General features: G+C 36.0%; 1 protein-coding gene across 1 annotated transcript; it reads left to right on the top strand.

Annotated features, from left to right (window-relative positions):
• The first annotated feature begins 5,992 nt into the window (after window positions 1-5,992).
• On the top strand, window positions 5,993-26,996 carry LOC131630738 (protein VACUOLELESS1-like). Its single transcript, XM_058901487.1, has 15 exons — window positions 5,993-6,952; window positions 7,637-7,927; window positions 9,014-9,153; window positions 9,305-9,410; window positions 9,488-9,580; window positions 10,886-10,975; window positions 11,057-11,170; window positions 11,315-11,422; window positions 11,526-11,599; window positions 22,616-22,670; window positions 23,154-23,335; window positions 23,548-23,677; window positions 23,874-23,976; window positions 25,143-25,240; window positions 25,978-26,996. Exons 1-15 carry the CDS (start codon window positions 6,149-6,151, stop codon window positions 26,140-26,142), a joined length of 2,553 nt encoding a protein of 850 aa, XP_058757470.1. The 5' UTR covers window positions 5,993-6,148; the 3' UTR covers window positions 26,143-26,996.
• Window positions 26,997-27,970: the final 974 nt, after the last annotated feature.

Genomic DNA, 27,970 nt, shown 5'->3' with positions numbered 1-27,970 from the left:
GACCTCTTAACTCAAAAATGTCTTTTTTAAAAAGAACAAATTTCAAACCTAATCAAAGAAAAGGAAGATTTAAAAAGAATAATTGATAAACAATCTATCACAATAACTAATCTATACAATGCTCACTCTTCACTCTCCTCTAAACAAAAAGTACTAATTGAAAAATCAAATCTTCCAAAAATAGAAACTTTAGAAAACAAGATAGAAAATCTAACTCAGGATGTCACAAAATTTGTTAGGACTACTGAAACATTTCAAAACATAATGGGATCACAATCAGGTATTTTTGACAAAGCAAGAATAGGTTTCAAATCCTCAAAAAACAAAAAAAAATATATGAAACGTTTTTTACACCTCATATAAAAAATTCAGATAACACCACTTTAATACAAATAAAAAAATGTTGCTACTGTAAGAAAACAAATCATGAGGAGTCAAAATGTTTCTTTAAAAGACCATTTAAACAAAACCTTGTTAAGAAACAAGACAATCTATTTCCTACATGGAAAGAAAAATCTTTTTCTAAACCCATAAAATCCGTCCCTGCCTCCAAACCCATACAGATTGTACTTTCTAAAAATAAATCTAACCCTAAAGGACCCACTCAAATTTGGGTACCTAAGAAAATGCTAACCTCTTCTACAGGAATGTCTTCTCACAATAAAGAAAAAGGTTTGGTACCTGGACAACGGTTGCTCACGTCACATGACTGGAGATAAGGATTGCTTCATCTCTCTAGAAAATAAGGATGGAGGATCAGTCACATTTGGCAACAATGAAAAGGCCAAAATAAAAGGTATAGGAACCATTGGTAAGAATGGTTCCGCTGTAATTAAAGATGTTCAATTTGTAGATGGATTAAAACATAATTTGTTAAGTATAAGCCAACTATGTGACAATGGTTATGAAGTTATATTTAAACAAAATACTTGCATCGTGAAACATCCTCTCACAAATGAAACTCTTTTTTTGTGGAACCAGACACAAGAATCTACATACTATTTTCTAAGATGAAATTTCATCTGAAACTTGCTTTGTATCTCATGAAAATGAAAAATGGATTTGGCACAAACGTTGTGGCCACACCAACATGAGAACCATCTCAAACCTAATAAAACTTGAACTAGTAAGAGGCATTTCCAAAATAAAATTTAATAAAGACGCAGTTTGTGAAGCTTACATCAAAGGAAAACATGCAAAAAGTAGCTTCAAATCAAAAAATATTGTGTCTTCAAATAAACCTTTGGAACTTATCCACGTAGACTTATTTGGTCCCGTCAAAACTTCAAGTCTTAGTGGAAAAAGGTATGGGTTCGTAATTGTAGATGATTACTCTAGATTCACTTGGGTTCTATTCCTAAAACACAAGGATGACTCCATTGACGCTTTCAAAAACTTCTGCACAAAAGTCCAAAATAAAAAAAGTTCTAAAATCATATCAGTAAGAAGTGATCACAGAGGAGAATTTGAAAACTCTCTTTTTAAACAATTCTTTGAAGAAAATGGAATTTCTCATAATTTTTTGTGTCCTAGAACACCTCAACAAAATGGTGTGGTAGAAAGAAAAAATAGAAGTCTTCAAGAAATGGCTAGAGCTATGATTAATGAATCAAATGTAGAAAAGTATTTTTGCCCTGAGGCAGTTAATACATCTTGTTACATTATAAACAGAGTTACCATTAGAAAATTTTTAAATAAAACTCCCTATGAGTTATGGAAAAATAGAACTCCTAATATTTCATATTTTCGTGTTTTTGGATGTTATTGTTTCATCTTAAATAACAAAGATAATCTAGGAAAGTTTGATTCTAAATCGGACAAAGAAATATTTATTGGATACTCTCAAACTTCAAAAGGATATAGAATTTACAATCTCAAAAATCAATGTGTGGAAGAAAGTATGCATGTTATATTCAATGAAACTAATGAACCTTCAACCATTGAAAATCTTGATGATGAATTAGATGAACAGGAAGAAATCCTCAACAAAGAAATTCACTTAGACTCTATTGAAGAGTCACTTCCAACTCCTCCAAAAGGATGGAAAACTGTACCACATCATCCTCATGATGTAATTATTGGTGAAGCCTCTGATCAAGTACGTACAAGACAATTCTTCAAAGACAAAAACAACAACCTAGCAATGATGTCTCAAATTGAACCCAAACATATAAATGATGCTATACAAGATGATTCATGGATTCAAGCCATGACTGAAGAGCTTTCACAATTTGAAAAGAATCAGGTATGGAATCTTGTTCCAAATCCTCTTGATAAAACTATTATTGGAATTAGATGGATTTTCAGAAATAAGCTAGATGAAGATGGAAACATTATAAGAAATAAAGCTAGACTAGTTGCTCAAGGATATAATCAACAAGAAGGAATTGATTATGACGAAACATATGCTCCAATATCTAGACTTGAAGCAATATGTATCCTTCTTGCATATGCAGCACACAAAGGTATAAAACTTTTTCAAATGGATGTGAAAAGTGCATTCTTAAATGGTTTTTTAAACGAAGAAGTTTTTGTTAAACAACCACCTGGATTTGAGGATTCAAAATTTCCAAATCATGTTTATAAATTAACAAAAGCTCTCTATGGTCTAAAACAAGCCCCTAGAGCTTGGTACGAAAGACTTAGTCTATTCTTACTTAAAAATGACTTTTCTAGAGGAAAAATTGACACTACCTTGTTTAAAAAAATCATATAAGGAAGATCTTTTAATTGTTCAAATTTATGTGGATGATATCATTTTTGGATCAACAAATGAAAAAATGTGTGATGATTTCTCAAACCTCATAAAAAGTGAATTTGAAATGAGCATGATGGGAGAATTAAGATACTTTCTAGGACTTCAAATAAAACAATTAGAAGAGGGCATTTTTATCTTTCAAGAAAAATACATCAAAGATATTCTAAAAAAATATGGTATGACAAATGCAAAAATAATGTCTACACCTATGCATCCTTCTTCTAGTCTAGATAAAGATGAACAAGGAATAAATACATCTGAAAAGGAATATCGTGGTATGATTGGATCCTTACTTTATTTAACTGCAAGTCGTTCTGACATTGTATTCTCAGTTGGACTTTGTGCTAGATTCCAAACAGATCCCAAGGAATCTCATCTTACTACTGTAAAGCGTATTCTCAAATATCTTATAGGTACAACTAACATTGGTCTTTGGTACAAAAGAAGTTCATAATTTGACTTAAAAGCATACCGTGATGCTGACTATGCTGGAGACAAAGTAGAAAGAAAAAGTACTAGTGGTGCATGGCAAATCCTAGGAGATGCTCTTACATCTTGGTCATGTAAAAAACAAAGTACTATTGCACTCTCCACAACTGAAGTTGAATATGTGTCAGCAGCTAACTGTTGCTCACAGATCATTTGGATAAAAAATCAATTGGAAGACTACTCTCTAAACTACTCCAAGGTACCAATTTATTGTGATAATACTAGTGCTATAAATTTATCAAAGAATCCTATCCAACATTCCAGGTCTAAGCACATAGAAATAAAACATCATTTCATCAGAGATCATGTTCAAAAGGAAGAAGTAGAGTTAATTTTTGTACAAACTCAAAATCAACTAGCTGATATCTTTACTAAACCATTGATAGAAGATAGATTCAATTTTTTAAAACAAAGATTAAATATCATAGCTTGTCCCATCGAATCCTCAAAATGAAAAAAGAATCTTCAAAATCCTTTTTGAAGCCACATTTCATTAAAAAAAGGACAAAAGAAAAATGAATTTTTGTCTGGTTGTTAAAAGTGACACATGGGCACAAATGTCTTGTCCTTTGCATTAAATGGTTCACTATTCACATCACATTTATGTCTAATCATTTTAGAAAAAAGGAGAAAAAAAGATATCTTTGCATTTATTGAAAAAATCTTTTTTCCATTTTTGATCTTCTCCAAGCATGCTAGCTCCACATACTTCACGTTTTCCAATTCTTTTTTGCACAGCTTTCTAAAAAACAAATAATGTGCATGCATCATTACTTGTACTCTTCATCTTCCCCCACGCCTAACTTCTCTTCTTTATCATCCATCCAAATTCTTCATTTCTCTCATCACTTCAAACCATTCATTTTCAAACACTATCACCTTCAACCTCTCTTTACAACTCCAACCATGTCTTCTTCTGATATCAACCCTAAACAACCAAAAACCACGTCTTCATCTGAAACTAACTAAGATATTCTCAATGAAAAACCACTCACCTTCATCCTTCCAGGAAATCCCAAACCACAAACAAAATCTGCTGAGGCATCTGGAACTCGCAAGTCTATTCGTCTTCAAAAATCAAAACCTGTGAAATCAACCATTGAAGTATCCGATGATTCTGATGAAGAAACTTGCCCAGAAGATGTTGAAGTAAAATCAACTCAGGATGTCATCTTCTCCACCAAGCGTGCTCTCGACCTTTTCAACTCCAAATGGAGGAACATGAGTGTGATCTACGGAAAACCCATGGACTTTGAAAGCTTCACTGCCCGTGGTTACAACATTGAAGAGCTCATACTCGTTCAAGGTTGGAGAAAGATGTTAACCCTAGAAATCGAACCTACCCAAAATTAGTTCGTTGCTTCTATGCAGCAATCCATCAAGACACCAACGATGTGACTCTCAAATCTACCATCAAAGGTATAACCATAACCCTAACTCCATCTCTAATCTGTCAAATTCTTAACATCCCTGATTCTGGCATTCATCTCTTTGCAAAATAATGGGTTGGATTGTACAACACCACTATGGATAGCGTTTATCGTGAACTACTTGTTGATACCACAAAACCCCTAGTGTCTTCAAATCTGAACCCTGTCCCTCGTATCTTACACAAAATGTCCATTCACAATAAATACCCTCTTTCAATAGAGGGCCATGTATTGATCATTCTTACTCTTACTCTCTTGTACTTGCACTCCGCCTTGCTCTCTCTCTCTCTCTCTCTCTCTCACACACACACACACACACACACTTTGGCATTGGAGTACCTTGCAGGTACACCCCCATTCTTAGAAGTCCATCAAATTGCAGGCCAAGACGATCCATTATGATAAGGTACAATCAATTTCTTAAGGAAAATTATTATCTCTTAGAAATCTGAAGCTTCAAAGAATTTTGAGAAAAAAATCAAGAGAGAGTCCTCCAAAGCTTACCTGCCAATTGATCTTAAGTTGAATATTACCATATGCGGGGAGAAGCATAATCTCATGCTCACTTTGCAATATCCTTGCTCGTGTATTTTTTTTGAAATCTTGATATCCGGCCTTGTGACTGACTAATCCAAGAGTACCAATCCTTGCTCGTCTACTTATGAGATAACTTGCTCTTTTACATAACCAAATATGTTATCTATGTGCTATCCTTTTTTTTTTCCTTTTTGATTATGCTAAAAGATGAGAAATATACTCTCAGGACGAGTAGAGTATACTCACTAAATACTTTACCACCCCTAAAAAATACATCATCATCATAAAAAATAGGCAAAATACTCTTTTTAGTATCGTATATTAATCTCGAGGTTCATTTTGTTCCCTTAATTTTAAAAAGTTCCATATTGGTCCCATAACTCTTCAAAAGGTGTCATTTTAGTCCTTTTTGTCATATTAGCGACGAAAAAATTGAAAAATTGGTCACTAAATCGGTCGGTAATATGACAAAAAGGACTAAAATGACACCTTTTGAAGAGTTAAGGGACGAATATGAAACTTTTTAAAATTAAGGGACCAAAATGAACCTCGAGGATAACATATGGGACCAAAAAGGATATTTTGCCTAAAAAATACCACCTCTCTAAAAATGTATTATCATCCTAAAAAATAAAAAGAAGGTAGATCTATGTATTTGTAACATCAAAAGTTCCTATATTGAACACATGTCGCATAGCATGTTGAGGGCAACAATGAACTTTTCTTAGGTAGATTATAGATTAGATATAATTAGTTCATACTTTTTTTTTCTTTAGGGAGTTCATAGGAGTTGAATATTTATCTTAATTATTCTCATCGTCTTATAATTCTAATTATTATACTAATTATACTCCAGATCAATTGGCTGCACCTTGATCATAAAAGTTACAAGTTTTCTACTTTCCCTTTCGAAGGTTCCAAATTCTTCTCCACAATGGCAAGCGTCTCGGTAGCCGCGGAGTGGCAGCTCCTCTACAACCGTTATTACCGTAAGCCTCAACTCTATGAAATACGCTGGAGAAACGTGGACCTCGCCCGCAACAAGGTCGCCGCTGCTCCTTTCGGAGGTCCCCTGGCCGTGATCCGTGATGACTCGAAGATCGTTCAGCTTCACGGCGAATCAGCCCTCCGCAAGCTCCGTATATTTTCCTCCTCCGGCCAATCCCTCGCTGACACCGTCTGGCGTAACCCCGGCGGTCGTCTAATCGGAATGTCGTGGACCGATGACCATACACTCGTGTGCATCGTTCAAGACGGTACGGTTTACCGCTACGATGTTCATGCTAACCTCATCGAACCGAATCTCTCGTTAGGTAAAGAGTGTTTTGAAAGCAATGTTGCTGATTGCGCTTTCTGGGGAAACGGCGTCGTTTGTATCACTGAAGCGAATCAGTTGGTCTGCATCGCGGATTTCAAAAACCCTATTGCGGTTAAGCTAGCCGATCCTGGTATAACTGAACCGCCGCGATGTATGGCTGTGATTGAGCCACAGTATACGGTGTCTGGGAACGTTGAGGTTTTGCTTGGAGTTGGTGATGGTGGTGAGGAGGAGGATGCTGTGGTGCTAGCTGTTGAGGAGGATGGCGTGCAGCGTCTTGGTGGCGAGATGCTTCGGGGCCCTTTGCAAAAGATGGTGGTGTCAAGGGATGGCAAGTGGCTTGCGTCATTCACTCATGATGGCCGGCTTCTTGTTACTACGTCGGACTTGACTGGTGTCATCATTGAGAGGGAGTGCGAGGTGCGTGAATTCTGTTTTAAATTGGTTTGGAAATTGAAATGTGATTTATGTGTTGTTTGGACTATGAACCGTTGCAGATTTTGTGGCCTTAGACATGAGTAGTGATAATTTAAAGTTGAAATTCTGTCTTATAGTTATCTAGTTATTTCGCCAGTGAAATAGGCCATGAAACACTTACAAAGACGTGGACACTAGGCATGATATTTTCATTAACTAATAGGTACCAATAATAATTTAAGAAAAACAGATTGAATGGAATCACATATATCTTTGTTGTGTTGGTGTCAGACGTCTATATGTGTCGGACACACCTTTAATTGGAAGTGTCGGTGTTACATAGGAAATAAGTTATTATGGGATTTTGTAGAATTTGAGGGATGTGCTAAAAAGTCTTGATTTGTGAATGCTTAAGAAATGTATTTGTTGGCATGTAGCATACTTTTAAATTTATATCATGTGAATCAGTTGGTTGCTGTTTGTATATGAAGTTGCCATTGCCACCCAATTTTACTTATTGTTATTATGATATGTTATGCTGCTAGTACATCATGTCTCTATGACAAAATGAAAAGGCTGTATCTAAACTTGATAGAGACATCCATAGTTGTTTATGATCTGTACCATAATTGTTTATGATCTATATATGCTCTATTTGCGGTCAGCCTATTGTTTTCATATGTGCAGTCAGCTCTTCCTCCGGAGCAGATTGCTTGGTGTGGAATGGATGCTGTGCTTCTTTACTGGGATGATATGCTTTTAATGATGGGTCCTGATGGAGAACCAGTTGCCTACCTTTATGATGAACCGATAATTCTTATTCCTGAGTCTGATGGAGTGAGGATATTGTCCAACACTAGTATGGAATTTCTACAACGGGTTCCTGACTCCACAGTTTCAATTTTCACAATTGGCAGTACATCACCTGCAGGTTTGCTGTATGACGCCTTAGATCATTTCGATAGGCGTAGTGCTAAGGTAGAGATTCCATTCCTCTTCTTTTACTGTTGCATGACTGACTTTATCATTTTTTATGTTTCGTAAGTTATAACTGTACATAGAGTTTGAATATCAAGAACTTTGAGGTATCAGCTGAAGTATGTCTTGTTCATAGAAATTTTAGCCTACAAACTTAGGGTATGATTATATTCAGATATCTTCTCATCGCCGACGAGTGAGTTTCTCAAATTGTCATGTACATAAAAATTTTAGCCTACAAACTTAGGGTATGGAGTAGGTAAAGACTGCAGAGTTTGTGTGATTTTGCTTGAAGTGCAGAGACCTTAAAATTAATATTTCTTGTCTGCATAGCTTGGTGATAATTCTCCATAGGCTAAAACTTCTACATTGGTCAATAATTATAATTTTTTTTGTCTTCCATCTTAATAATTTTAAAAAAATAAAATTTTAATAGGGAACTGAACGAGAGTCATTCACTGATAGCCTGCTTCTTACCAAAAATGATTGTATGTTAATTATTTAGGTGTAACCCTATAATTAATGAATATATAGATTAACAAGATTATGCCCTCTTGAGCAACAACGCTTTTATATTTTCATATATTTACACAACAGATTTTTGTTGGAAATTGGAATGTGCATTCAAATTCTTATATATTGTAATTTTAAATCTGTAGCATTGTAAACTGATTATGGTTTGATTATACTTTATAGTAGACAACTTACTTATATGCTCAAATATGTCTTGCTGAGCACTGGGTATATTGAACATTACTTTGTATTGACATCGTAATATGCCTTTATTGGACTTCTGTAAGAAATAAACTATGTCTATGACACCCATTAATAAAGATAAATTTGGCCGATTGAGTCTGGCTAATTTATTTTCTCTATTTAAGTTTTACATAATGGAAAATGATGAAGGAAACAAGCTTTTGAGGGTTGTTTACAATATATTTTTGATATAAAAGTAAGGAAAAAGAAGTGATTTGTTATATGTGGACTAGGTTGATGCGAGAGGTCTTTATTTGCAATTAAATAATGGCATCATCAAACAGTTCAACTTGTAGATGACTGTCTGATTTTCTTATTATCATTCCCCAGGCAGATGAAAATTTGAGATTGATAAAATCTTCTCTTCCCGAGGCTGTTGAAGCATGTGTTGACGCTGCAGGTCATGAATTTGATGTTTCACGCCAAAAAACTCTTCTAAGGGCTGCCAGTTATGGGCAGGCCTTTTGTAGGTGAGCTTGATTTGGATTTTCAGTTTGATATACTGCCCAAAATGTTTTAAAAATTGTTTTGATGCCTTAATTACACTCTTAGTAGTGAAAGTTTGGCAAACATATTTTCTGATATTCGCTCTCGGTAATGATATCCAGTTGACTTTGGCAGCAATTTTCATCGTGACCGTATCCAAGAAATGTGTAAAATTCTGCGGGTCTTGAATGCAGTGCGCAGCCTTGAGATTGGCATTCCTCTTAGTATTCAACAATATAAGGTTTTAAGGCATACCTGTCTCTTTAGTGCTGATATTGTCTTTGCTGACCTTATACTGAATTTGCTTATTACTATCAGCTGCTTACACCGTCTGTCCTGATTGGTCGACTGATTAATGCTCACCAACATCTGCTTGCATTGCGGATATCGGAATATCTCGGAATGAATCAAGTAAGTGTATACATGTTATATATTTTTGCACTTTTTTTCGTAACTGTGTATCACCATCTGATCAAATACAAGATTGAGACTTGACTTTCTTGAAGTATTCCCCTTTACGAGGAGAAATAAGTGCATTAAGTTACCTATCAACTCCTGGATTTTGCTGTCCTATTTTATAAAATCAGATATTCATTAAGACAATGAGAAGATGAAATTAAAGAATTTGGAAGATAATAGGCCCTGCTTAAAATATAAAGGATATACAAACAACAAAGCATGAATGCTACCTAATTCTTTGACATACAAGGAAAAATTCTTTAAAAAGAGAATGTGCTAATACAAAGTAGAAGCTAATTGCCTAATCTTATCACAAAGTAGCTGCTCTTCCAAAGAATAATACTTATTAATGTGAAAAATTCACACACAAACCAAATGCACCAAAGTAAAACATATATTTTATGGTTATGGACGTGTAAAGGTTCATGCTTCTAGTCCTTCTAAGCCTTTCTCCAAAGGGCTGTGCCAGTCTGCCAGACACGTTTTGAATGCCGAGACTTCCTCAGACATGCGCTGAACAAGTGTCAGACACTTTTTAAAGGTGTGCAATTTTAAAAACTAACTATTCTTGGCTTGAACACCTGTTAGACACGTGCCAAGAGACTGAGTCAGCACCTGCTCTTGGTCAAACACTTTTTGAACACCCCCGACTTATATTAGATCTCTTATTGAGATAAATATCAAACTGATGCCTTTTATCATCTCTTTAGGTTTATTATCATAGGATTTACAAGTTGTTGTAGAAGACATGATCCATATTCTTAACTTTGAATTATGTAGGGATTGCATTGTAAATGATTCCTCTTAGTTTGTGTACTCTTTTTTGTGAGGGTCATTATAATTACCATAAATTTGTTTTGAGAAGGTTAATATGTTAATCGTAATTCTTAATTTAGATTTTTCTCATGTTAATTATATATCATAGGCACAAACACATCAATAGAAAATATTTATGCGATGTCTCAATGTTCTATATGGTTGACATTAGCCACGTTTCCTATCGAAATCTGTGTTTCATAGGGTTCAGTACATCCATGGGTATTGGCAAACAATTGATACATATTGTTGGTTGTTCAAATAAATTAATAGGCTACATGAAAACAATGCATGGTATAATGAATTGCTACAATTCAATTGATTGATTGTCTTACTCTCTCTGTTTTATTAATTACTGACCTCTTCATTTTGTGAGTACATCAGCAATCTTCTTTGAGTATTCTACTAAATTTGAACTTTTTCCTGACTACTTTTATGAAGGAGGTAGTGATAATGCACTGGGCATGTGCTAAGATAACTGCGTCATCGGCAATACCTGATACTACTCTTCTAGAGATTCTGCTTGACAAGGTACCTCTCCCCCACTTCAAACTTTTTTGCAATCTTCCTAGTATATGCAACTACTCTTGAATTGCATTCTTTTACTCTCAGTTAAAACTGTGCAAAGGCATATCCTATGCAGCAGTTGCTGCTCATGCAGACAAAAATGGCCGCCGAAAGTTAGCTGCCTCGCTTGTTGAACATGAACCCCTTTCGTCTAAACAGGTGGAATTCTGGTTTTCCGGTCATTTTGGATATTTTTAGAATTAATGCTGTCTCAATCTTGTCACCCTCCTCCCCAAGTCACACAATTTGCTGACTGATTTTTGATGGGATATTTTATTACTGTTCTCATTACTTCGTGCTTAGGTTCCTCTCCTGTTGAGCATAGGAGAAGAAGATACAGCCTTGATGAAGGCAACTGAATGTGGTGATACAGACCTAGTTTACCTTACACTTTTTCATATTTGGCAAAAGGTATTGGACTCTGGAAAGTTTTATATTTTAAATGTTGTAAGGTTTGTGATGTATATGGAGTAGCACGTGTATCTCATTCACACATTCTTGTTATATGACACAGAGGCAGCCATTGGAGTTTTTTGGAACCATACAGGCCAGACAATTACCGCGCGACTTATTTATAACTTATGCACGGTATGTTCCATTTAACCATTTTTCAAAAGGTAAGACAGTGTGTCATGGTTATGTAATATTAAGGTTCAGTGAATCAGTGCTAACTCGTAAGAAAATGAATAAATGAAACTGCCGATGATAAAAAACGTTTTCTTTTGACCTAATCGCTGGAAGAGTTGTGTATTATGATATAAGTAGAAGTTCAGGAGATCACTGAACAGTATTTTCTTAAGATCAATGCTACCTATTCACTTTTGGTTTTGGATACGCCCTTTATAAAAACTGGCTCAATGATAGAAAACATGCTTTATATATGTCCATGTTTTTACTTGCCAGTTTATTTGTAAAAACACTTTAGAAAAAAATGATGTCATTTAATTTACTCATACCTGGAATGACACCTGTCAATGTCACGGGCCAAAGGAATCTCTGTTAAGCCATTCTCTGAAATATCTAGAGGGAGTAGCTAGATGTAATACATAAAGTTGTAACAAAAATAGAAAGATCCTCCTAAAACAAAAAATAATACCAAGGTAATTAAAACTGAACCGGATATTAAACCGGTATACTCATGGGTTTAAGGTTTAAAGATTGGACCGGGTCGGACCGAGGTTAGACCGGTATTATTGAATATATAATTTTATATTTTTATATTAAGTAGTAATTCAAAAGTAAATATTTATATTAATAGTATTTAAAATTGATAGAACTCATAGTAGAACTATTCATTTCAGTTATAACTGAATTCTGTTATTATAGCAGGTCACCTACTGCTGAACCTGACACATGTCAGTCATTACAAGTGTATGTAGAGTATAACCTACATATCTCATCTATACTCTCATACCCCCTAACAAACTCATGGGGAGCTATTGCTAGCAACCCTGAGTTTGTGCCTAAGTTCCAGGAACTTTGTAGATGGTAGAGGTTTTGTAAGCACATCAGCAATCTGATCCACACCAGGGAATGTGAGCAACACTGATTTGCTTTGCAAGGACCCTTTCTCTCACAAAAAAGAGATCAGTTTCCATATGCTTTGTCCTTGAGTGCATGATGGGGTTGTAAGCTAGCATCACTCCAGACTGGTTGTCACATAGAACCACTGGATGCTGAGTAGGAACACAGAGTTCAGTTAATAGAGTCTGAAGCCACAGAAGATCAGCTGTGGCCTGAGCTAAGCTTCTGTATTCTGCTTCAGTGCTGGACCTAGCAACTACATGTTGCTTCTTGGACCACCATGAAACCAAGTTCCCTCCAAAATAGATAGCTTCTCTTTAGGTACTTCTCCTATCATTTGGGTCTGAACCCTAGTTTGCAGCACAAAAGACTTGAAGAGAGGGAGGCTGAGATGGAACATGAGGTGAAAGATGAAGGCCATATTGGATAATGCCTTTGAGGTACTTAGTATTCTTTTGACTACAACTCAATGCGTTTCCAGAGGGTGAGACATAAATTGGCAGACTGATAGGTTCAATCTAGTATATGCAGCTTAAACAAAAATAACACCGAGGAAATAATGAAAACTATTTGATTATTGAAGCATATTCTACTAGAGTTCAAATGGGATTTAGTAGATACAAGAGCAGTACTGAAAATAGCCAACAGAAAAGGAAAGAAAAATAGCTAAGGCAGCTTCGAGGGGCCTATTCTCTCCTAGGATTCAGTACTCAAATCTTGCATACTGACACACTAACCATTCCTCACTATTTATTACCATTCCTTGGATTCTATCTCCACTCACAGCTTGACACCTAGCCCTGCCATGTGGTGTACTAACAAAGTTTGTCCTATTAGCCAGCTGTCCTCTCTTTCTCTCTCTTGCGTGTCCTCTTGTACACTTTTCTAAATCTACCAATTCTCCCCCCTTCAAAATTCTCCTTGACCTTAAGGAGAAATTCTGAAAATTCTGATTTGATCTTGTCTACTAATTCCCAGGAATTCTCAAACTCAAGCAGCTCCTTCCATTTCACCAATACTTCTATTCCTCCTTGTTCATTTTGTCTAGACTCCAGAATTTTCTTAGGGATTGGTTCTAAATGCCATTCCTCATTGATGCAAGCTGGCAGAGGTTGGATTTCCATAGAAGGTGAGACAGCCTTCTTAAGCAAAGAGACATGGAACACAAGTTGTACCCTAGTGTCCTTTGGCAGCTTCAACTTATAAGCTACTGCACCAATCTTCTGAATTACTTCATATGGACCATAGTATCTTGGACTTAATTTATGGTTTAACCTTTTAACTAATTTCTTCATTTTATACGGCTGGATTTTTAAGAACACCATATCTCCTACCTCATTCCACAGCCCTTCTGTGTCTGTTTGCTTGGCTCCTCATTACATCTTGAGCTCTAAGCAATTGTTCTTGTAGCTCCTTCAATATCTCATTCCTCTCAGCAGTCAGCCTATTAACTTCATCTACCGCTGATGAAGGAGTGTCTCCTCTTACCAACATAAGAGGTGTTCTTCCATACAAGGCCTCAAAGGGTGTGGTCCTCAAAGAAGCATGATAGTTGGTATTATACCAATGTTCAATCCAAGCTAGCCATTTGGGCCACTGCTTTGGTTTCAGCCCAGTTATACACCTTAAATAAGTTTCAAGGCACCTATTAACCACCTCTGTTTGCCCATCAGACTGTGGATGGTATGCACTGCTATACTTCAGTTTGATACCTGCTTTTTTGCACAATTCAGACCAGAAATGACTTAGGAACACCTTGTCTCTATCAGAGACTATGGAACTGGGAAAACCATGTAATTTGACTACCCCTTGTATGAATACCTCTGCAATTTGCTTAACTTAGCTGTATAAGGGTGACTGACAGGTATGAAGTGGGCATACTTGGTCAATATGTCAACTACTACCATAACTGTATCTACCCTTAAAGCTCTAGGTAGGGGTGGAAATAGGCTGGGCCGAGTTAGGCTTTGCCAAGCCTAAAACCGATGGTAGTTCCATTTTCTTCACAGCCATCCGATACTCCGACACCGTTTCCTCCACAACAAACGGTGACAGTGTTTTTTCAGGCTCACGTCGAATCTTCGCGAATTCTTCCACCAAGGTGAGATGAAAATTAGCAAGCGTTTGGCGTAACGTTTCCTTCAATGTCGACACTCTCGCGTCAAACGCTTCTTCCATTGACGCAACTCGATCCTCCAATTCATCCACTCTCTCAGACATTTTTGGTGGCATTAATCACAATTCACCGACTCCTCTCGATGAATCCGGTAGGTCGGACCAATGATCGGAACTCAAGAAAAAAAATATAGAAAGTGGTAATTTATTGAATAAAGTAATTTAATGTGTTCTCCTTACTCTAATTACCAAATACATGTCCTCTCTCTCCCACTAGTCATGCTTACTTATAGTCATTCCAACAAAACTACATAATAGCCCACGTTCTGTAACCACCTACCCCCACTTCTCTAAGGATCCACATCCTGGAACTGCTTACCCCCACTTCATCTCTTTCTTCTAGAATATACCTTCCAAATAATGGGCCTTGGTGGAACCACCCCAATATCAGTATTGGGCTCAACATTAATAGACTTAGGGGTTCTATCTGCCTTGGTTGTCAATAATGCGTTATAGCGGTGTAACGTAGCGGTAGAGGACCTCGCTGCGATGCTTTTGGGCTGCTACCCGCTATCTGAAATAGCGGCCGCAATTTGTGGAAGCGTAGCGATGGAATAGCGGTTTTGTAGCGCTTTACATACCACTATTGTGAAGATGATGTCAATACTGTAAATTTTATTTTTTGAATTCTGATGATGCAAATTTGTATTTTCCCATTTTATTTCACTAATATAAAATCTAAAAGTGAGGCATTAGGTCATTAACATTCTCTCTTCACTCAAATCAGCAGCCGTTCTCCTTCTCCCCTGTTTTCACATCACGCTACCACTTTTTCTTTTTGCAGCAAGTTCTCTTTCTCCTTCTCTTCACAACAAGTTCAACGTTTTCTCTTCTCTTCACAACAAACATCAATCTTTCTCAACCCTATTTTCACTTTCCTCCTCACCTATTCATCTTTTTCTCATCCATTCACAACTTAGGAACCATGACACCATCATCTTCTGCAAGTTTAAGTTTAATACCTTGCTACATTAGTGTCCAATGGAGATGATGAGTTGGAGGTGGAGGAAGAAGTGTTTGAAATTGAATAAAGTGATGAGCAAGATGATATTAATGTGGTAGAACTTAGAAGTGTAGAGGAGACGAATGTGACTTAATCATTTTGTATACGTTTAGAATTTGATTTAGTCATTTTGAGTACATTCCTAATTTGAGTCATAATGTTTGGTTTATGTATGTTGTAACTTTTGGTTTTTAAGTCAATATGTATGTTGTTGGAGCCTATTTTTAGTATATATGTATGTTGTTGGAATCTATTTTAGTATTTATGTTTTCATATTAAGTATTTACCTTGAATTTTAAAAGTTCACAATAGCGGTCGTCCCGCTATCCGCTATGTCGCTATAGCATTTGTTAGGTCCGACGCTATGCGCCACTATCTGAGATTAACAACCTTGCTATCAGCAGCAAGCAGAACAAAAATAATCATGATTTTTATTGCTGAAATAGATATTACAACTTTGTAGCACCAATGTCAGGGTGTTTATGTTGGGATGGGCTAGTCTTAAATGCCATACATTTGATAAGCAGGAGAAAGACTAACAAAATTAACAGAAGGTACAAGTTTATTTGAGGAATCTAGAGACTTAGCAGTTTTAGAGACATTGAGCAGTGGAAACTCATAGAGCCCATCTGAACCAACTTTACCAGCCAGCAACACGACATTAGACACCTGAGATTTCACAAAGCATGTATTAGTTGTGAAAAGAAAATAAGCATGATCGTCACAACAAAACTGACTGACACTTATGAGGTTCTTGGTGATAGATGACACATGTAATAAATTATTAAGTCTGAGTGGTGTGTGAGGGTGATTTTGAGAGAGAAATTGATTAGAACGAGCAGAGTTGACGACTAAACCTTGTCCATTCCCTATGTAAATTTGTTCATGACCCCCAAAAGGTGTAACTTGCTGCAAGTTACAAGCATCATTGGTGACATGATAGGAGGCACCTGAATCAGGGTACCAAGAGGCAGTTGAGGCAGATGGAGCAGCATTTGCAATGAAGGAGAAGGATATGTAACTGCTGGCCTTGTTTAAGGAGCTGCAGGTTTGGTCCACACATTAGCTGGAAATTTGCCATAAGACACTTGAGGTGGTTGCCAAGAGACTGTATTGTAGGGATTGCCTTTGAATGAAGAAGGCTAAAACTGCTGATTGTATCTGTGACACTGAATATTGGAGTTTCTGCCACCTCTGCCTTTACCACCACGACCTCCCTTATTGGATCTACCACCTCTGAAGCTGGAATACTTAGTTTCAGCATGAGAGGGAGCCACCTGTGAGGGAGTGGAATCAATGCTGCCAAACTGAGGAGTTTCAGGGGAATGAGACTGTGGTGCAACATCGTAAGGTTGAGACAAACAAGATCAGACACAGGCTGCTTCTTGAACTTATTCAGATGCAGTTCATGAACAATCAGGAGGATTTCAACCTCATCCAAATCCATATCACCAAATTTGCTTTGAACAACGGATACTACAAGAGCAAACTCACTATAAAGTCCTTCCATAATTACATCAATATGGTGAAAGCTTGGAATATGATTTCCAATGGAGGCCAAGGAATCCACAATCATGCAAATTTTCAACTAGTAATCAGAAACAGATTGGGAGTTAAGAGTAAGGGCACGCAATTCCACACGAAGTTGACGAGCACGTGCACAAGTTTGCTTCTAAAAATAATCCAAGGACTCGAGACAAAATTTCACTAGAAAGCATTGATTGAAGCCAATATAACATTAATTGATCTTTCTGAAGCCAGATCGAGTACGTAGGGTTGATCGTACCTTGATAACGAGCTTCGTCATTGACAAATTTGGGAGGAATTCGAGTGCAAACGAAGAGATCTGTGAGATTGTGCGCATTGATGTAAGGATCCACTTGCTGACGCCAGAGGTGGAAGTTTTTCTCATCGAGCTTGTGCGCGATCTTGAGATAGAACTGTAATCGGCGCGAATCACCAGCCGCCACCATAGACGGCGAGTGCTGCGACGTGACATGAGCGGAAGACGACGGTGATTCCGATGGAGTAGGCGGCGCCATGGATCGAATCTAACTAATTGATACCATGATAGAACCCAAAGTAGAACCATTCATTTCAGTTATAACTGAATTGTGTTATGTTGGAAATATCCTAAGTCCCACGTTGGCTAGACATAGAGCTTGAAAATAGTTTACATAGAGTGACACTCCTTACCTTACCAACCGGTTTAAACAGATTTTGTAAAGATGACTTATGTCAAACTCCAATATGGTATCAGAGCCTATTAATCGGACCATGGGCCGCCCCACTATTAATATCCATGCACCAAGCCCAAAAGATTGCTGTGCATGAGGGGGTGTGTTAGAAATATCATAAGTCCTACATTGGCTAGACATGGAGCTTGAAAATAGTTTATATAGAGTGACACTCACCTTACCAACCGGTTTAAACTGGTTTTGTAAGGATGAGTTAGGTCAAACTCTAATAATGTATTAGCAATAGGTGACCTGCTATAACAGGTCACACAGTTGCTACTATAAATGCAATTGTTACCTATTGTAATTCAACTACTCTGCTATGAGTTCTATCATGGTATTAGTTAGTTAGATTCAATCCATGGCGTCATCACCATCGGGATCGTCGTCTTCCGCTCATGTCACGTCGCAGCACTTGCCAATCAACCCTACATACTCGATTTGGCTTCAGAAAGATCAATTACTATTATCCTGGCTTCTGTCAACGCTTTCGAGTGAGATCCTATCTCGCGTTCTTAGATGCTCCCATTCGCATCAACTCTGGGATCAATTGTGTTCTTAGATGCTCCCATTCAACTCAACTCTGGGATCGATAGATTTGGCTTTAGAAAGATCAATTATTGTTATCCTGGCTTCTGTCGACGCTTTCGAGTGAGATCCTATCTCGTGTTCTTAGATTTCAGAAAGATCAATTGCTATTATCTTGGCTTCTGTCGATGCTTTCGAGTGAGATCGTATCTCGTGTTCTTAGATGCTCCCATTCGCATCAACTCTGGGATCAATTGTGTTCTTAGATGCTCCCATTCAATTCTGGGATCGATTATTCACTTACTTTCAGAAACAAACTCGTGCACGTGCTCGTCAATTTCGCGTAGAATTGCGTGCCCTAACTCTGGATTCTCAGTCGGTTTCTGATTACTTGTTGCAAATTTGCACGATTGTGGATTCGTTAGCCTCCATTGGAGATCCTATCCCAAACTCTCATCACATTGATGTAATTCTTGAAGAACTTCCTAGTGAGTATGCTTACAGTTGTTAAGAGTAAATTTGGTTTGGTGATATGGATTTAGATGAGGTTGAAATCCTCTTAATTGCTCATGAGCCGCCTCTGAATAAATTCCATAAGCAACCTGTGCCTGATCCCATCTCCATTAATCTTACACATATTCCACCACAATCTCCTTCCCTTGACACTCAACAGTCTGGCAACACTGACTCCTCTCACTCACAGATGGCTCCTTCTCATGCTGAACTCGAGTATTCCAGTTTCAAAGGTGGTAGATTCAATAGGGGAGATTGTGGTGGAAGAGGCAGAGGTGGCAAAAATTCCAGTGTCCAATGCCAAGTATGCTCTAAAGTTGACCATTTAGCTCTCAACTGCTGGCACTGATACAATCAACAACTTCAGCCTTCCCCATTCCATGGGAATCCCTATGCTGCAGTACCTTGGCAAACACCTCAAGTGCCTTATAGTCAATTCCCTGCAAATGTGTGGACTATACCTGCAGCTCCTCCAGCCAGAACAACACCTGCCTATCCAGACCCTAACATCTTCATTGCTAATGCTTCTCCTTCTACATCAGCTGCTTCTTGGTACCCTGACTCAGGTGCCTCTTATCATGTCACCAATGATGCTAGCAACTTGCAACAAGTAACACCTTTTGAAGGTCATGAACAAATCTACATTGGGAATGGACAAGGTCTCTTCATTAACTCTGCTGGTTCCAGTAAATTTTTCTCTCAAAGTCACCACCACACACCTCTCACACTTAATAATTTATTACATGTTCCCTCAATCACCAAGAACCTCATAAGTGTCAGTCAGTTTTGTCGTTATGTTTACTTTTTTTTCAATGCTGACACATGCTTTGTGAACTGTCAGGTGTCTAATGCTGTCTTTCTGGATGGTAAAGTTGGTTCAGATGGGCTTTATGAGTTTCCCTTGCTCAATGTCTCTAAAACTACTCAATCTGCTATGTCTGTAGATTCATTACCTAAAGTTGTACCTTCTGTTAATTATGATAGTCTTTCCCCTACTTTATCCAATGTATGACATTTAAGGTTAGGCCATCCCAACATAAACACCTTAAGATTGGTGCTACAAAGTTGTAATCTCTCTTTTAGTAATAAAAATCATGACTATTTCTGTTCTGCCTGCTGCATTGGTAAAGCACATGGAATGCATGCACCTGTTATAGTAGGTGAAGTATATGACGGTGTGATTGGTTAGTGGATGCAGAAGCTGCAAAGAAATTAAGATTGAAAGATGTTACAGACATATTCTTTGGCAACTGGATCCCCTGTTGGAATCATGGGTTACATATTTCTTAACGTGGGCGATGAAATAAGCGGTGTTACCTGTGGACTGTTAATTGTGTAACTTCCTCCCTTGTTGTGATTTTGTTGTATGTTGTGAGAAGAGTTTCTTAATAGCTTCAAGCGCCTGCACAACCTGAGAAATTGTTTCCTTGGAGTTTTTCAAGTTGGTTTAAATTATGTCTTTCTGGTTTTGGATATAGGGTAGTGGGAGAGGAGAGGAAGAAAATACCTAAATTATTTTATAAAGAAAAGTCTCCGTTAAAAATAATGTGATATGGTTAAGACCACATCATTAAAAATGTCTACACAAGTGTGCATTTTCCCACACCAGAGTGACACAACTACATTTTGGCTAGTTCATAATATTCTATGAAGCCTAACTTGCCCATTGCCATTCGAAAAGGTAATCGTTCAACCCGTAACCCTTACCCTATTTATAATTGTGTGTCTTATCATCGGTTATCTCCTACCTATTGTGCTTTTGTTATTGCACTTGCATCTGTTTCCATTCCTAAAACTATTCAGGAAGCTTTATCCCATCCAGGGTGGAGACATGCAATACTTGATGAAATGTCAGCTTTAGAATCTAATCATACTCGGGAGCTTGTTCCTCTCCCACCTGGAAAATCTGTTCTTGGTTGTAGGTGGATATTTAATGTTAAGGTAGCTCCTGATGGGTAGATAGATCGATTGAAAGCTCGCTTAGTGGCAAAAGGATACACTCAAGTCCCCGGTCAAGATTATAGTGATATTTTCTCTCTTGTGGCGAAGATGGCATCTGTTCGCCTCTTTCTAGCTATGGCTGCCATGAAACAATGACCTTTATGTCAATTGGATATCAAGAACGCATTCTTGCATGGTGGCTTGGAAGAGGAGATTTACATGGAGCAACCTCCTGAGTTTGTTGCTCAGGGGGAGTATAATCTGGTTTGTAAATTACACAAGTCTTTGTATGGCTTGAAACAATCACTTCGGGCATGGTTTGGAAGATTTAGTAAAGTGTTGCAACAATTTGGGATGAACTGGTGCGAATCACATCACTCTGTTTTCACCAAATGCTCCTCCAACAAATATATTTATCTAGTGGTTTATGTGGATGACATTGTAATTACAGGTGATGATTTTGAGGGTATCAAAGCTTTAAAACAACACTTATTTCAAAGTTTTCAGACTAAGGATTTAGGTCCTCTTCGTTGCTTTCTATGAATTGAGGTAGCTCAATCAAAGTCGGGTATTGTTATCTCTCAGAGGAAGTATGCTCTTGATATTTTGGAAGATACAGGTCTTACAAATTGCAAACCAGTTGACACTCCTATGGATCCTAATGTTAAAGCTTCTTCCTAATCAGGGGGAGCCATACACTGATCCAGGAAGATATCGGAGAATTGTAGAAAAGTTGAATTATCTCACCTTGACTAGACCTGATATATCTTTCCCTGTCAGTGTAGTAAGTCAGTTCTTGAATTCTCCCTGTGACAACCATTGGGATGCAGTTATTTGAATCCTTAGGTAAATCAAAGGATCACCTGGAAAAGAGCTTGTTTTTTGTGATAGAGGCAACACTGATATCATTGGATATTCAGATGCCGATTGGGCAGGAGATGCAAGTGATAAACGCTCTACATCGGATTATTGTGTTTTTATTGGTGGAAATTTGATCTCATGAAAAAGAAAAAAGTAAATAGTTGTTACTCGATCAAGTACAAAAGCTGGTATCAGAGCCTCGTTTAAGGTTTAGTGGGCCACCTATTATGGTTTCTGCTATCGGGCCACCCGCCATTTATTTTCACGCTCTAGTTGTCTAGTCCTGGGCGTGAGGGGGTGTGTTAAGAGTCCCACATCAGACAATATATGGCCTGAACATGTCCTTAAAAGTGGGGGCAATCCTCACCCTACTAGCCGGTTTTGTAGGGTTGAGTTAGACCTAATCACATTTCTTAACAAAAAGGATAATCTTAAACGATAGGGGATGAAATAAAAATAAATATTTGCAGGGACCAAAAGTACTATTAAATATTTGCGGTTTAGTATTTTGGGCTTTCCTAGGTGTTGATTGTTTAATCTCCCTTGACAATGTTTTATTGAGGATGTATCTCATCCATACATTTCAAGTATAGGTGAGTTGGGAGGCATGTCTTTAAATATTAAAATTAGAGGGAGAGATCGGTGAAATGAAATGGTTACAATATAATTTCGATCCCATTTATTAATCTATGTCCATGTTTTCTAGCTCGAAATGGTTCCTTTTTTAAATAATAAAAATAGAATCACATGATTTGAAGTTTCCAACATGTTTTATTGAGAAGTAATATGATGCAGCCATTGATTAATATATCTAATTTTCAGGTGCTATAAACATGAATTTTTGAAGGACTTCTTCTTATCAACAGGGCAAATTCAAGTATGTTATGTTTGCAATAAATTGTATAATATGCATGACTTCTGATTTGGAATATTATATATGAGGAAAATGTCTAGTTTATATCATCGGTTGCATTTCCTTGAAGGGGATGGTTTTACACAAAATATCGATAACCTCTTATTCAATCTCAAAAAATTTTTGCGATGCGGAATGGACAATTTATCTACTCACATGTCATCTGACTATTTATCATGACATTATACTTTTTTTTTTTCCTTTTCTCACTATTATAGTTTTTACTTTAAGCTAGGCATTAGTCTACAAGTGTTTCCATCTTGCAGTTTTCAATAATTTACTAGTTACAACACTGTCAGAAAGTTTATAATCATACTTATGTTTTGCCAGCCCTGGTTATGCTAGATTTAAATATTGCTAATAATCAAATTCTTATATGCTCAACTGCAACTTTTCATGCTTTCCAATTTAATACTGGAACTTATTATGTGATGTTAATGCATACAGGATGTGGCATTTCTTCTTTGGAAAGAATCATGGGAACTTGAAAAAAATCCCATGGCAAGCAAGGGATCTCCACTTCATGGTCCTCGAATAAAACTTATTGAGAAGGCACATAATCTTTTTGTCGAAACCAAGGAACATACCTTTGAATCAAAGGCAGCTGAGGAGCATGCAAAACTTTTAAGGTGTGATCATCAGTTTTTTTTCACATTGCTAGACTTTAGAATAAATCTTGAATGATTTAAATTGTCAGGCTTTTGATGTGCTTTAATGTTCATATATTTCTGCAGAAACATTTAGACTGTGTTACTAGCTGTTAAATAAATTTATAAATCCTTGTTGACTAAATATTCATGTCTTCGGTCAAGGGAAGTTTATGCCTCTGTTGCTACTGCAGACTCCAGCATGAACTTGAAGTGACTACAAAGCAGGCCATTTTTGTGGATTCTAGTATAAGTGATACAATCCGAACTTGTATTGTCTTGGGAAATCATCGAGCTGCACTAAAAGTGAAAACAGAATTTAAGGTTGGTAACTCTTAAGTTGAACTTTGATTGTGGTTCTTTAAAGAGATAGAATGACTCATTTCGTGCCTTTGAATGAATGATTTGTATAAAAGATGATAAAACAACATGAAACGAACAAAACATGACCTCTTTTTATGACCTCTACTTCATGTAAATCAGTTCCTGAGCAAACAATTTTGTGGTTCTATTTCCACAGGTATCTGAGAAGAGATGGTATTGGCTTAAGGTTTTTGCTTTGGCCACAATCAAGGACTGGGCTGCTTTAGAAAAATTTTCAAAGGAGAAAAAACCTCCAATAGGTAAAGTTTCATACTGCTAGTGTATTTTTAGGGGTATTCAGAAGGAAGTCATTCAATTTCAAACGAAATCCTTCCTTTTAAATTTTATTTAACTCCAATGTGAGCACTAGTTTGTCAAATTGAAAGGCTTTAATTTAATGGCTTGGTTATAAGTACTGGTCATTGTTTTAGGTGGATATCTAATACTCGCAAAGTTATCATATGTTGCTACAAAACATTCTCCATTCATACAATTTAAAAATGAAAACACATTGACCGTTAGTTACATTAAGAAAAATTTATTTCAATGATTTGGTCATTGAACCATATTATAGATTGATATAAAATAAAATGCAAAAAAATCAAAAACTCCAGCTTCAGGCCAAGTTCCTGTAGTTTTGGGGACATTTTGTGGTGTTTTGTCCAGCCAATTTTCAATGGGTTTTGTGAATAATATTCAAATTGATTTAAGATATTGACTAAACAATTGGATTTGTTTGGGTGGTAAACATGCAAAATCTGATATTTAAGAAATTCCACTATTGTTTATGAGAAAAAATCATAGAATTGTGACATTGTTTTTTTCTTTTCTTTTTTCCATAACTTATAACCCCACTAATAATTTTTTTACACATCATTAACTCGTGCACTGCATAGGTCCCTGCTCTATAAGTTTCTTACTTCAGGATCTCTACATGGCTCTGTATATTGGTTTTAGATGGGTGCTTCATCTGTATAGATTTGATTTCCAACTCTTTTTATGTTGTATATCAAATTAGTTTTTGTACTTAATTCGAAGTGTGGCGATTTTCAAATAAGAGTTGCAGTACTTTTTTAATTAAGAATTCCAGCATATACTTTGCAATTTTGAATATCTATGGCAGAAGAGAATGCTAAGGAGTTCCCTTAAGGCATTGGTTGAGAAAATATAAGTAGAAAGTATTGAAAATATGAGAATGATTTTAGGTTTAATGCTTAGTCTATTAAATGCTCTTTAAGCTATATCTTTTAGGCACTATTTAGCAAGACTCCCATGAGTAATGAAACTGATGCATATCTGAAATATTGGTTCATTCTTCTAATGTTCATTACGTAGTAGTCGTAGTCGTTGTTTCCCTTTTTTTTCTTGACTATGGTTCCTTTTTATTATATTGACAACCACTACCTACATGTTCTGGCATCCATAGGTTATAGGCCATTTGTGGAGGCATGCATTGAGGCAGATGAAAAAGGAGAAGCTATTAAATATATCCCCAAACTTGCAGACCCTCGAGAAAAAGCTGAGGTATTTTAAGCTTTGTCTCAAATCTCAATTGATGTATTTGTTATTTTTTGAAGTTTTTGAGAATTAAAAGTTTTGAAAGGCTTATAATAACCAACCAATAACCTTCTCTATTATTGTTTTTTCTTCTCTTCATGTTTTTAATTGAACTAGTTGCTTCTCAAATGGATTTGGCTACCTCACTTTAGAGGAATAGATACACTATTGATTGTCTGAGGTTTAAATAAATATTGTATGCAGTGATCATAATCTCAGCCATCGATTATGGCTAAACTTCCTCACTTTTTTTCCATATAAAATGAAAATTTCTCTATTAAGAAGGCAAATCTTTGATAAATAGTCATGTCTCTCCAGTAATGACGCCTACGGTATGTGCTGAAATTTGACAATATTGCAGAAACTTAAGCCCAATACTTCAAAAAAAAAAACACAGCTCAAAGAATAATAAATTCTCAAAAAAAAAATTAATCAAGCACTTGTTTTACATATTAAGCACTAATCCAAGGATTATCATTATAAATATTATGTACTGCCTATATTCGACCCTGCACCTTTGATCATGATTATCATAATACTTATCCCATCAATACTTTTAGCATTACTGCTTCTCTGATGTAGGAATTTATTGAAGGTTAAACAATGTTCTTTTTGGGGCTGGGCGAGGGATGTTTTTATTTATTTAAATATACTTTTGCTCATGTGTAGTGTGGACAGTTTTATATCTTCCTTATTTTGGACAGTCATATGCTCGAATTGGCATGGCCAAGGAAGCTGCGGATGCTGCTTCACAGGCAAAAGATGGTGAATTGCTTGGTCGTTTGAAATTGACGTTTGCGCAAAATGCAGGAGGTTCATCAATATTTGATACTCTTCGAGATCGATTGTCTTTCCAAGGTGCTTCATGAGTTTTTTTTCCTGGGTTTTCTGCCTCCTTAAACAGTTTTCCTATTTATTTTCCTTCAATTGGAACAGTTGTGTATATTGTGATAAAAATGTATTTTATCTGCTCATATGGAGGCTAATGTTGTCAATGTTGTCCTTTTCGTACCCCCCCTTGCATAAAGAAAGAGGGATTCACTTTTTGTGTTTATATTGCTTGATCTTGTCGTTAGTGCATCTGTACTACAGTTTGTTAATGAGTAATGATCACAGATGCATTTACTTTTTGTATTGATGATTGCAATTTTTTTTTCGTGATTCCTCTTGTTGGATATGAATAAATAATACAGTAAATAAAGAGTTGAGATCCTCTCTATTTCTTATTCTCAAAAGAAATGGAGAATGAAGTATTTATGTACAAATGTATTTATTATTGATATTTCTTATTCTCAAAAGAAATGGAGAATGAAGTATTTATGTACAAATGTATTTATTATTGAAATGTGTGACATATATTTTGCATAATTTGACATATATACAATGAAAACATTCATTCGTATTTGTGCTCTCCATTTTTTTTAAAAATGGAGAAGATTTCCACCCAGAAGATTGAAAAGGCTACAGGCAATTTTGAGACAAATGTATAAACCAATGATGACTATGAAGCAGACTATTATTAAGGCTAGGGAGGAGTTGGCAAAGGCACACCATGAGTTGAGTTAGAATCTGATGAATAGAAACGAGATTCAAGTTGTCCAAAGATGTACTACAGATCTTATACATCTGACTGAATTTAAGGAGAAGGTGTTGAAACAAAAGGCTAAAATAGAATGACTCAAGTTGGGAGATGGAAATAACTCATATTTCCATGCCTCCTTAAAAATATTTTTCTCCTAAAAAATAGGCTATTTAGTATCACCGTTAGATCAATTCTTTTGACGGCTGAGATTTTGGTGTCAAATTAAACTTTGACACCTTGGTGTCATTTGATCCTATCCATATATATATATATATATATATATATATATATATATATATATATATATATATATATATATATATATATATATATATATATATATATATATATATATATATATATATATATATATATATATATATATATATATATCATATGAGAATGACATATTTATATGAGAATGTGAGAATGAATCCGAACCATTAGATTTTAAAATAAATGGTGGAGATTATGAGTGAATCTTTTTTTTCTCTCTCCTACTTCATTTATTTCGTGATACTGGAGAGAGAAAAAAAGATTCACTCATAATCTCCACCATTTATTTTAAAATCCAATGATTCAGATTCATTCTCACATTCTCATATAAATATGTCATTCTCATATGATATGCCCTATATATATATATATATATATATATATATATATATATATATATATATATATAGAGGGCATATCATATGAGAATGACATATTTATATGAGAATATGAGAATGAATCCGAACCATTGGATTTTAAAATAAATGGATATGAGAATGAATCCGAACCATTGGATTTTAAAATAAATGGTGGAGATTATGAGTGAATCTTTTTTTTCTCTCTCCTACTTCATTTATTTCAAGATACAGGAGAGAGAAAAAAAAGATTCACTCATCATCTCCACCATTTATTTTAAAATCCAACGGTTCAGATTCATTCTCACATTCTCATATAAGTATGTCATTCTCATATGATATGCCCTATATATATATATATATATATATATATATATATATATATATATATATATATATATATATATATATATATATATATATATATATATATATATATATATATATATATATATATATATATATATAACTTTTATTGTAACT

The sequence above is a fragment of the Vicia villosa genome, unplaced genomic scaffold (assembly GCF_029867415.1).
Source record: "Vicia villosa cultivar HV-30 ecotype Madison, WI unplaced genomic scaffold, Vvil1.0 ctg.000731F_1_1, whole genome shotgun sequence".
NCBI classification, from domain to species: domain Eukaryota; kingdom Viridiplantae; phylum Streptophyta; class Magnoliopsida; order Fabales; family Fabaceae; genus Vicia; species Vicia villosa.
Note: the sequence above shows the minus strand (reverse complement) of the source record. Positions and strands in the feature narration are given on the sequence as shown.

Bases quoted from the DNA above. Each gene is read 5' to 3' on its own strand.
- LOC131630738 (XM_058901487.1), top strand. From the start codon at position 6,149: ATGGCAAGCGTCTCGGTAGCCGCGGAGTGGCAGCTCCTCTACAACCGT. The intron at 9,154-9,304 runs GTGAGCTTGATT...TGACTTTGGCAG, and splicing joins TATGGGCAGGCCTTTTGTAG to CAATTTTCATCGTGACCGTA. The intron at 9,411-9,487 runs GTTTTAAGGCAT...TATTACTATCAG, and splicing joins TTAGTATTCAACAATATAAG to CTGCTTACACCGTCTGTCCT.